At 49.4% G+C, this 12,261-nt stretch overlaps 1 protein-coding gene across 2 annotated transcripts in view; it reads right to left on the reverse strand.

The window, feature by feature from the left end:
* Positions 1–12,261, reverse strand: part of uvrag (UV radiation resistance associated gene) — a 61,104-nt gene that overhangs the window by 22,475 nt on the left and 26,368 nt on the right. For both annotated transcript variants that reach the window (XM_053644881.1, XM_053644880.1), the window contains 2 exons: positions 11,233–11,398; positions 3,005–3,080 (listed from right to left, as the gene is read on the reverse strand). In XM_053644881.1, coding sequence (XP_053500856.1) covers positions 3,005–3,080; positions 11,233–11,398 — 242 coding nt within the window. The remainder of the gene's footprint in view (positions 1–3,004; positions 3,081–11,232; positions 11,399–12,261) is intronic.

A 12,261-nucleotide genomic window follows, 5' to 3' on the forward strand; every position in this document is an offset into this window, starting at 1 on the left:
AAACTAATTAATAAATACAAATCTAACGAAAGAAAATAATAGAAAGGATAAAAATAAAGAAATACTGTGAAGTTAAAATGAAACGGCAGGATATTCTTGGCTTCTTCGTCCGTTCTCTCACTTTACAAACTAAACAAAAACAATCTTTCGGAGATTTTTCACGTAGTTGATCTTCATCCTTCTGTATAATCTGTTGCTTTTCGCCTCCTCTCTCCCTCTCTAAACACAAATAAAAACACAACCGAGAGAAATAAACAAGTCCAAAATATCACTCGTTTACAGCAAAGGGTGCCAATACTTATGGAGCTGAAGGTAATCTGTCCTCTGTCTATCCTCTAGGATGAGTTTATCCAGGAACTGTGGAGATCTCCTTTTAGATACTTACGGTAGAAAGTTCCAGAAAGTTTAGTGGGAGCACGCACGCACACGCACGCACACGCACGCACACGCACGCACACGCACGCACACAGCTTTTACCAGACTATCAGTGTTTCGTCTTCTCCATCTCTCCATCTCCCTCTCCTTCCGTCACGTCTCTCTCCGTCTCCCTCTCCTTCCGTCACGTCTCTCTCCGTCTCCCTCTCCTTCCGTCACGTCTCTCTCCGTCTCCCTCTCCTTCCGTCACGTCTCTCTCCGTCTCCCTCTCCTTCCGTCACGTCTCTCTCCGTCGCCCTCTCCTTCCGTCACGTCTCTATCCGTCTCCCTCTCCTTCCGTCACGTCTCTCTCCGTCTCCCTCTCCTTCCGTCACGTCTCTCTCCGTCTCCCTCTCCTTCCGTCGTGTCTCTCTCCGTCTCCCTCTCCTTCCGCCGTGTCTCTCTCCCCCTCCCTCTCCTTCCGCCGTGTCTCTCTCCCCGTCTCCCTCTCCTTCCGTCATGTCTCTCTCCCCGTCATGTCTCTCTCCCCGTCATGTCTCTCTCCCCGTCTCCCTCTCCTTCCGTCATGTCTCTCTCCCCGTCATGTCTCTCTCCCCCCGTCTCCCTCTCCCTCCGTCGTGTCTCTCTCTGTCTCCCTCTCCTTCCGTCGTGTCTCTCTCCGTCTCCCTCTCCTTCTGTCATGTCTCTCTCCCCGTCTCCCTCTCCTTCCGTCGTGTCTCTCTCCGTCTCCCTCTCCTTCCGTCGTGTCTCTCTCCCCGTCTCCCTCTCCTTCCGTCGTGTCTCTCTCCGTCTCCCTCTCCTTCCGTCGTGTCTCTCTCCGTCTCCCTCTCCTTCCGCCGTGTCTCTCTCCCCGTCTCCCTCTCCTTCCGTCGTGTCTCTCTCCCCGTCTCCCTCTCCCTCCGTCGTGTCTCTCTCCCCATCTCCCTCTCCCTCCGTCGTGTCACTCTCCCCGTCTCCCTCTCCCTCCGTCGTGTCTCTCTCCCCGTCTCCCTCTCCCTCCGTCTCCCTCTCCCTCCGTCGTGTCTCTCTCCGTCTCCCTCTCCTTCCGTCGTCTCTCTCCCCCTCCCTCCGTCGTGTCTCTCTCCGTCTCCCTCTCCTTCCGTCGTGTCTCTCTCCCAGTCTCCCTCTCCCTCCGTCGTGTCTCTCTCCGTCTCCCTCTCCTTCCGTCGTGTCTCTCTCCGTCTCCCTCTCCTTCCGTCGTGTCTCTCTCCGTCTCCCTCTCCTTCCGTCGTGTCTCTCTCCCCGTCTCCCTCTCCCTCCGTCTCCCTCTCCCTCCGTCGTGTCTCTCTCCGTCTCCCTCTCCTTCCGTCGTGTCTCTCTCCGTCTCCCTCTCCTTCCGTCGTGTCTCTCTCCCCGTCTCCCTCTCCCTCCGTCATGTCTCTCTCTGTCTCCCTCTCCTTCTGTCGTGTCTCTCTCCGTCTCCCTCTCCTTCTGTCATGTCTCTCTCCCCGTCTCCCTCTCCTTCCGTCGTGTCTCTCTCCCGTCTCCCTCTCCTTCCGTCGTGTCTCTCTCCGTCTCCCTCTCCTTCCGTCATGTCTCTCTCCGTCTCCCTCTCCTTCCTTCGTGTCTCTCTCTCCGTCTCCCTCTCCTTCCGTCGTGTCTCTCTCCCGTCTCCCTCAGTCATTTCTCTCTATCTCCCTCTCCTTCAGTCATGTCTCTCTCTGTCTCCCTACAGCCATCCATCTCTTTTCTTTGTCTGTTTCTCCACTTTAATCCACTTTCCCCACCATCTCTCTCTTTTCCCCTCCATCTCACGTCTTCCTGTTCTCTTTCTCTCTTTCACTATTATCAGTTTATTTATTCATTTTTATCCATACGTAACCTCGACATATATGAGGAGACAGGAATGATGTAAAATAAAACCACACGCGAGACTTAAAGAAGAGAGAACGAGGCGGAGGTGAAGAACACCCTGACGCTTTATGACGGAGCGTTTGTTGCCATGGTTACGTCCGGAACGTAAATCACTGGATCTGCGCAAATCCACGTCTCTCATTTTTCTCCGTTCTGTTTAGCAAAGCACAAACACTGTCCTAGCCTAGAGGTGCTGTTTAGGGCCGTTTCCATGGTTACTGTACAACATAATATCAGACGTGTCGAGCTGAGATTTGACTGAAGATTGGATCGACGAAACGATAACACATACTCCAGCCGGCCAATCAGAAACGAGGATTAGTCGTAAATATAAACAGTGTGTTAATACATAAACAACATCAACATGAAAACAGAAGCTAATAGACTGAGAGCACTCTGCTCTGTGTGTGTGTGTGTGTGTGTGTGCACGTGTGTGTTCATATGGTTTCCATCCCACAGCAGCTGAATGAGCTAATAGTCAGGGATTCGTTCACTGCCAAGTATGTTTCACCCCGTCACAGTGTGTGTGTGTGTATGTGCGTGTGTGTGTGTGTTAGTGACTACTTCAAAGATGGTTCATTAAACACAGTCCCAAAAGTGCACAGTGAAGAGGAAGTGCAGGCCATTAACGGACACACACACACACACACACACACACACACACACACACAGGGCAACTACATAAAATGGCATGACACATTCAGTGTTTACAACTTGAAGTGAAGCCTGCTGTATGTCTACTAGAAGCTTGTGTGTGTGTGCGCGTGTGTGTTACCTGAGCGATGTTCTTGTTGAGCAGGTAAACACCGTACTCGAAGTGGAATCTCTCTCCGCGTGGATAAAGAGGGAACCTGAAACACACACACATTTTAATTTATTTATCGAACTAATTCAGAAGCACTTTCTGAGGTCAAAGTGACAGATGGTTTAATGAAGAGAGGCGTGGCCCCAGTGCCAGTCCACACCAAGGAGACGTGGCCTCTGTGTCAGTCGGAGTGAAGGAGGTGTGACCTGTGTGCCAGTCTGAGTGAAGGAGGCGTGGCCTGTGGGTCAGTCTGAGTGAAGGAGGCGTGGCCTGTGGGTCAGCCTGCATGAAGGAGGCGTGGCCTGTGTGTCAGTCTGAGCGAAGGAGGCGTGGCCTGTGTGTCAGTCAGAGTGAAGGAGGCCAGTACTCAGTACTGTACTCAGTATAAACGTGTGAGATGTTTCTCCACACTGCCAGTTCTCGAGCTGGACTGTGTTAATGAGGACGTTCTGTAAGATGGAGAATTGGTTTTGAGCACAAGGCTAACGGTTAGCAGTGTGGGAGTTTTTCCAGCGAAAGCAGAAGTTTAGTATTAAGTGGTAAAGTCATGCCGAGCAGCTTTACTGCATTAGAGTCTGGAGAAGATGGAGAGATGGAGAAGAAGGAGGGAAGATTCACATGCTAACATGTTCACTCCTAACACAGTCATCATCCTCCCATCGAAACGCGGCGCACTAGGGCCCTAAATAGGCAGCCTTTAAAGGCAGACGAGCAGGAACTCCACCCTGTTCAGGACGCAGCTCTCGTTATTCTCTCTCTTCAGGTTAATAGGATAAAAAACGCAGCTCGTCGTGTTCGTGAGAAACCGCCCAGACGTGTAAACTCTTCTGCCCTGAAGATGTGGGAAAAGCTACAGCTTTACCTCTATTACACAGCGGCGACACTGGAGACTCCTTCTGTAAAAATGTTACATTTACAGAAAACTTCACCCGATCAACCAGTAGTGTACACGTCCCTGTAAATGAGCTGTTACTATAGAAACGATAAAGTATTAGAACGATTAATATAAAGCTGTGATGTGCAGATGCGCTACTGTCAGAGCCACTGTTATAGAAAACTAATCAACACCTGTCGACCAATCACAATCCAGCACTCAGAAGTGCATTAACTGGAACTGATCTACATTGCAGCTTCTCCTGTCTCTCTCAGTCTCCCTCCCACTCCAGTCTCTCTCCTACTCCAGTCTCTCTCAGTCTCCATCCCACTCCAGTCTCTCTCCTACTCCAGTCTCTCTCAGTCTCCATCCCACTCCAGTCTCTCTCAGTCTCCATCCCACTCCAGTCTCCATCCCACTCCTGTCTCTCTCCTACTCCAGTCTCTCTCAGTCTCCATCCCACTCCCGTCTCTCTCAGTCTCCCTCCCACTCCAGTCTCCATCCCACTCCTGTCTCTCTCCTACTCCAGTCTCTCTCAGTCTCCATCCCACTCCCGTCTCTCCTACTCCAGTCTCTCTCAGTCTCCATCCCAATCCAGTCTCTCTCCTAGTCCAGTCTCTCTCAGTCTCCATCCCACTCCAGTCTCTCTCCTACTCCAGTCTCTCTCAGTCTCCATCCCACTCCCATCTCTCTCAGTCTCCCTCCCACTCCAGTCTCCATTCCACTCCTGTCTCTCTCCTACTCCAGTCTCTCTCAGTCTCCATCCCACTCCCGTCTCTCCTACTCCAGTCTCTCTCAGTTTCCATCCCACTCCAGTCTCTCTCCTACTCCAGTCTCTCTCAGTCTCCATCCCACTCCCGTCTCTCTCCTACTCCAGTCTCTCGGTCTCCATCCCACTCCCGTCTCTCTCCTACTCCAGTCTCTCTCAGTCTCCATCCCACTCCCGTCTCTCTCAGTCTCCCTCCCACTCCAGTCTCTCTCCTACTCCAGTCTCTCTCAGTCTCCATCCCACTCCCGTCTCTCTCCTACTCCAGTCTCTGTCTCCATCCCACTCCCATCTCTCAGTCTCCCTCCCACTCCAGTCTGTCTCCTACTCCAGTCTCTCTCAGTCTCCATCCCACTCCCATCTCTCTCAGTCTCCCTCCCACTCCAGTCTCTCTCCTACTCCAGTCTCTCTCCTACTCCAGTCTCCATCCCACTCCCGTCTCTCTCAGTCTCCCTCCCACTCCAGTCTCTCTCCTACTCCAGTCTCTCTCCTACTCCAGTCTCTCTCAGTCTCCATCCCACTCCCGTCTCTCTCAGTCTCCCTCCCACTCCAGTCTCTCTCCTACTCCAGTCTCTCTCCTACTCCAGTCTCTCTCAGTCTCCATCCCACTCCAGTCTCTCTCCTACTCCAGTCTCTCGGTCTCCATCCCACTCCCGTCTCTCTCCTACTCCAGTCTCTCTCAGTCTCCATCCCACTCCCGTCTCTCTCAGTCTCCCTCCCACTCCAGTCTCTCTCAGTCTCCATCCCACTCCCGTCTCTCTCCTACTCCAGTCTCTCTGTCTCCATCCCACTCCTGTCTCTCTCCTACTCCAGTCTCTCAGTCTCCATCCCACTCCCGTCTCTCTCAGTCTCCCTCCCACTCCAGTCTCTCTCCTACTCCAGTCTCTCTCCTACTCCAGTCTCTCTGTCTCCATCCCACTCCTGTCTCTCTCCTACTCCAGTCTCTCAGTCTCCATCCCACTCCCATCTCTCTCAGTCTCCCTCCTACTCCAGTCTCTCTCCTACTCCAGTCTCTCTCAGTCTCCATCCCACTCCAGTCTCTCTCCTACTCCAGTCTCTCTGTCTCCATCCCACTCCCGTCTCTCTCCTACTCCAGTCTCTCTCAGTCACCATCCCACTCCCGTCTCTCTCCTACTCCCGTCTCTCTCAGTCTCCCGTCTCTCTCAGACTCCACTCCCCGGTCAGTCTCCCTCCCACTCCACTCCCGTCTCTCTCAGTCTCCTGTCTATCTCCCACTCCCGTCTATCTCCCAGTCTCCCATCTCTCTCCCACTCCACTCCCGTCTCTCCCCCACTCCACTCCCGTCTCTCTCAGTCTCCCGTCTCTCTCCCACTCCACTCCCGTCTCTCTCAGTCTCCTGTCTATCTCCCAGTCTCCCATCTCTCTCCCACTCCACTCCCGTCTCTCCCCCACTCCACTCCCGTCTCTCTCAGTCTCCCGTCTCTCTCCCACTCCACTCCCCTCTATCTCCCAGTCTCCCATCTCTCTCCCACTCCACTCCCGTCTCTCTCAGTCTCCTGTCTATCTCCCAGTCTCCCATCTCTCTCCCACTCCACTCCCGTCTCTCCCCCACTCCACTCCCGTCTCTCTCAGTCTCCCGTCTCTTTCAGTCTCCCGTCTCTCTCAGTCTCCCGTCTCTCTCCCACTCCACTCCCCTCTCTCTCAGTCTCCTGTCTATCTCCCACTCCCGTCTATCTCCCAGTCTCCCATCTCTCTCCCACTCCACTCCCGTCTCTCTCAGTCTCCCGTCTCTCTCAGTCTCCCGTCTCTCTCCCACTCCACTACCATCTCTCTCCCACTACCATCTCTCTCCCACTACCATCTCTCTCCGATCCAGATTCTCTCACTCTCTCTCTCTCTCCAGTCTCTCTGTAGTGGTATCTAGAGACCGTGCTCATGCAGCAATGTGTCAATCAGCTTGTCGTTTTTTTCACTCTCGTTAAAGTGGATCGTTTCAGAGCGATCGGTAGAATAACACGATGAACGAGCAGCTGCACTAAAGCGGGCCACGTTCTGGACTCGATTACCCACAAGACATCTGGATCACATCTCAGCAGAGAGGAGGAATATGGCAGCAACATGTGGTTAGAGCCCACTGCACTGCAAGAATGTACCGGGGGGGCAGCGAGGAGGAAACATCCCGGATTCCAAACAAGGGTACGTTAAGGAAAGAGAGGTTAGGATACGAGTGCGTGTGTGTGTGTGTGTCCGTCCCATTTATTACTACACAACTGAAAATGACAAGAAAGGGAAAATATAGAGAGAGAGAGAGAGAGAGAGAGAGAGAGAGAGACTGGGAGAGGGAGATACAGATGTCTGCTGCACAGGTTTCTTTTTTTTGTTTACGAGTCTGTGTTTAAGCTAAAGCACCGCGGAAAGTGTCACAAGCAGAAAAAAAAATCGGATTGGACTTCATTCAGCTATATATTAATAAAACTTTTCAAAAATAAAATAAAAAGCCGTGGCTGACTCAAGCTGACATTTTATATCCCAACATGTATAAAAGAATGTAAAACGACGGTACGCGTTGTGATAGACTGATGACGTTTGATGTTCAGTATTTCTCCGACTCCGTCCGAATAAAACGCAAAAATATTAAGAGATGCCAGTCTGATACCACAGTCTGAGATGAAAACGTGATAAAACCCCACTCTCCTGATCGGTGTGGGTGGAGCCTGTGCGGTCTTTACGCCACAGATCAGCCACGATGGTGATATTGGGTGAAAAAAGGAATTTCTATCTTTAAGTTGAGCAAGAAGCGGCGGTGCTGATTAGAAAAAAGTGAGTTTAGAAACAAGATATAAAGCTTTTGCAGCGTGACCTCTGACCTGCGAGAAACTGCTGGTGTTGACGTTTGAAAAATGTCTATATTTGAGGAACGCTGGTGTTTGATATTTAACGCTGTTGATGTTTGAGAATCATTCATGGTTGGAATGCTGAGATCGGATCGTGGATGTTGGTGTTTGGAGGAGAATTTTTTTAAAATCCTGTTCTTCCAATCAGATTTTCCCCAACACTGTGAAACAGCTAGCGAGTTCACATTAGAGCTAGTAAACAATTTAACTAGTTAACACTATAAGTTCAGGTAGCAAACCCAACTACAAGCAAAAAAAAAAAAAAACCTTCACTTAAACGCTGGTACATGTTTTATCAAATCCCATTCAACAACCGGGACACGCCCACAAATGGTGGAATGTTGAAATGTGGATAGAGGAGTTGAGTTGTGAATAAATAGAGTTGTGTTTAAAAGAGACACTGTACAGGATGTGCGGTAGGACCAGCGCACGTCGGTAAGGGGGTTGAAAACTAGCGGCATCACACCATCAGGAAGGAGAGAAATCCTCGTAGTGATGTCCAGATCCTGACAAATCCCCACTAAAAGCTTCTCGGAGCGCAGAGCTCGCTCGTGCATCACCCTCACACCATTATCAGCTGCCTGAGAGACACTCATCAGCTCACACCTCACTCGTACTCGCCAGCCCCGCCTCCCTGACAGTTTAACGACCCTCAGACGGGGTGTGTGGCGTCCTCACACACATCGTTCCAGACGCCGTACACACACACACGCATGCACACGTGCTGCCAGAGGGAAGAGAAATCCCAAACACTGCCTGGGAGGTGGGGTCAAAGGTCATTCTGACACACAGGCCTGATCACGGACACCTGACTGGGGCTAAGGAGCGAGATCCTGCTTCACTCCCCTTCACTCCCTCGTTTGGCATCATCCACCTCAAGACTGGGGGACGGGGGGGGGGGGGGGGGGGGGCGGCGGGGGGACAGACAGACAGACAGACAGACAGAGAAAGACAGAGAGAGACAAAAGGAGGTGTAGGATAATTAGCAGGTCAGATCGTTTCTATCTCACACTAACGAGGCAGCTTTAATGCATCACTGCTAAACATTCAGGTTCTGCTCACAACCACCTGATCAACTCACACACTCACCCCATACCTGCACCTGACAGCCACTAGCTTTCACACACACCTCTTTCTGTCATACACACAGACGTTAAGTCGGTAAGAACAAACAGCAGGCTCAATATTACACACACAGCTGGTTCTAATGGGGCACTGCTTAGTGTCTACAAACACATCTCAACACACACACACACACACACACACACACACACACACACTAATGGCCAGACAGTCAGACTGAATAAATCCAGACTCAGATTGAGCTGTGTAACTCACTAACGGTTGGAGAGTTTATTCTGCACTGACACTCCTACATCACACTCAGACTCGCGACTCGTCATCACACACACCTGTTTTACAACTCTACACTAATACACAGCCGGATCTGGGTCTGATTTGGGTCGGTTCTGCTTCGGAATAAATGAGTCATCCAGCTTGGAAGAAAGAGGGCAAACAAATGAGTCATAAAAAGTGAGTGAGTCAATAAATAAGTGACTCAGTGAGTAAATACATGAGTGAATCAATAAAGAAACAGCTGACTGAATGATTCTTTTAAATGAATTAGAGATTCGGTGAACCACAAATCAGTGAATCGGTGAGTCGGAAAAATGAGTGAACCAGCCAGCAAATAAATAAATAAATAAATAAATGAGTCTGTAAAGACATCAGTGAGTCGGTAATAACTAATTTTCTGACTGACTCAGTGAGCTGTTTCATTGCTGATTCACTTGCTGATTGCTTGCACTCTTCCTGACGTCTTCTGAATCAGTCGTCAAACGAGTCTGAGTGATTCAGGGACAGATAGTTAACCGGTAAGCGAACAAACGAGTGAATCAGAAAGTAGCGTGTTAGCATGTCTTAGATCGTGTCTTAGCTAAAACGCTCCAGGGCATAAATATAAACGCTATAATAAACACCACACGTCTGATGAATTGTTTAATTCCTCACCTGTAGAGGCAGAGCGCACGCCTCTGACCCGGATCACACGCATCACATTTTAACGACGTGTTCATTTAGGGGCTTTTCAGCATCAGAACGTGTGGAATGTGAAGTGTACGATTTGTAAAACGTGTAATCACGGCGCAGGCGGAGACGCTCGCGTGCTTCACGTGCTGTGCCAACACGCACCGAGGCAGACGTCTGAGCGAAGGGAATGTGGGCCGAGGGGTAAATTACGTATCGCACGGGCGCTAAAAATTAACGTCTCCGGACTCCGAAGGGCAAATCCGACGTGCTGTGTACCGGTCTCCGTGGCAACCACGTCATCACATCCACATCCGAAAAACAAGCGTGTAATCAAAACAGGACCGAACAGCATGCCACGCTTTTATTAGAGAATAAAACAAAGATAAAAATACCCACGGGCACTGGGTTTATTCTGGACGGCTCTAAAAGCATTTTCTGTGGCTTCGTTAATGGAGTTTTAGTTATTTACCTGACAGCCTCGTAGATCCTGCGCAAAATTAACGTCTTGGCTGATTGAAGTGGTGTAATCTCGCCCACACACACACACCTCAGAGAGGAAAACACAGCTGTAAATCTGATCGGTTATGAGTTAGGACTCGGGGTTGGCCACTTAGAGACGCTTTAAAGGTGTTTCTCAAACATTTCTAAACGTTCACTAAAACTATCAGCCTAAAAGTTTGATTTTACAGGTGAGATCTCACACACACACACACACACACACACACACACACACACACACACACACACACACGGCGGGCGCAGAACCTTGTTCACATACTGGACCTTCTCAGAGGTATTTATCTCCTGTACTCGATTGGGCCATAGTAAATCTGCCAAAGTGAGACAGACAGATAAAAGCAGAGAGAGAGAGAGAGAGAGTGAGAGAGAGAGAGAGAGAGACAGAGAGAGAGATGAAAGAGTGGAAATGGAGAAAAGACAGGGCAGGAAAGATGAAAGTGGAATGTCTGTGGTGTGTAAGATATGTTTAAGTTGTGCCCAAATGGACAGGTGGACGTGGATTTTACACACGCACGCATGCACGCACAAAGTTCAAGCTACCAAATAAAATACAGAAAATTGTGGACATTTAAAAACGCAGCGACTTTCGACACAGCAACAAATGTCAGTGTTTCGTGAAAAAGGAACCCGTTACATAAACAGCAGTAAAAACGTGAACCACCGAGTCAAATGAACAAGTGACTCAGCAAATCAACAAACAGATTGAGTCGGTAAGAACATAAATCACATCAGTGAGTCAATGAATGAATGAATCAGTCAGTCAGCAATAAAGCAAATCGGTAAGCAGATGAATTGGTGAATCAATGACTCAGCAAACAAATGAATTGATGCAAATCATCACAACTGAATCAGTGAAACAGTGCACAGATGAATGAATTAACGAATCAGTCAGTGACTGAATCAGTGAGTCACTGAATGCAAGAATCAATCCGCAAATGAATCAATCGGTGAGTCAGTAAGTGGATCAACAAGACGGCAAGCAAGTGCATGCATTGATGAACGATTCAGCGAGTGAATCTTTGTCAAATCACCAACCAGCAAATAAACAGAGAAAAGCAGTGTTATTATAAATTTGCATATGATTAGCATAATGTTTGAAAGTAAACACCCCCTGAGGAGGAGGAGGAGTGTGTGATTAGCGTGAGGAAGTTCTTACTCTCTCTCTTTCTCGCTGAGCTTGTCGGTGATAGTGTCTCGGACGGACGAGCGAGAGCCCCGGTGCATGATGGGATACCTGAGCGGAATCTGCAGGAAGCAGGAAATCATCAGCACCAGGTGCGCCGTGTAGCCGAGGGCAACCGCAAGACTCCCATCATCCTTTGCTGCAGAGAGAAATGACAACACAGGGCAGGTTTGTTACAGGGAATGATGGGTAACGAAAGGATCGCTACGCTACGATATTTCAGCACATTACATAGGGTAGAAGTGTGAGATTCGGGACACGACCTGACTCCGAAACAGTGTACGTCAATCCCAGTGCTGCACAGATTAAAATGTAGACATGGTGACTTTTCTGGAGTGCTGTTTTTGCACACTATATAAAGGTAGAAATATGTATCCTCTTTAGGGTACAAGTCTGAGATTTGGGACGGAGCCTGACACCAAAACCAGGGCACTTCAATCTTAGTCCTGCACAGACTTAAGTGTAGACATGGTGAGTTTTCTGGCGTATTGTTTTGGCACACTGTTTAGGTCAAAAGTATGAGATTTGGGACGCCAAACCAGGTGCACTGACACTAGCTGGGGCAAAAATCTGAGATTTGGGACGGAGCATGACTCCAGATCAGCCCGATTATTTATTTTTTTTCCCATCTTTACTCTTTATATTTTATCGAAACACAGCAGGTCAGCCGGTTCGTGTTGCTCATTTTAGTGCGCACGACGTCAGCGTGCAGAAACGCAGCCAGCGTAACTCGCTTCTCTAAACAGGTGTGATGCCAACGCTGGAGGCTAATGTCAGGGTTTAGCAACCTGTAATCAAACAGCATGCACTTCCAAAATAATGACATACAATTTAAACACACACACACACACGCATGATCACATGACCTCCCGGGTGACTGCCTTTAAGCAGCGCTCGACTAAAAGGAGGAAATCAAGTGTTTGGTCGTTCTTTATCTCTGGAATGTTTAATCTGGATACAGAGTGATGCTTAACGATGTTCTGAGCTTGTATGTAATAAAAA

The sequence above is a fragment of the Ictalurus furcatus genome, chromosome 16 (assembly GCF_023375685.1).
Source record: "Ictalurus furcatus strain D&B chromosome 16, Billie_1.0, whole genome shotgun sequence".
NCBI classification, from domain to species: Eukaryota; Metazoa; Chordata; class Actinopteri; order Siluriformes; family Ictaluridae; genus Ictalurus; species Ictalurus furcatus.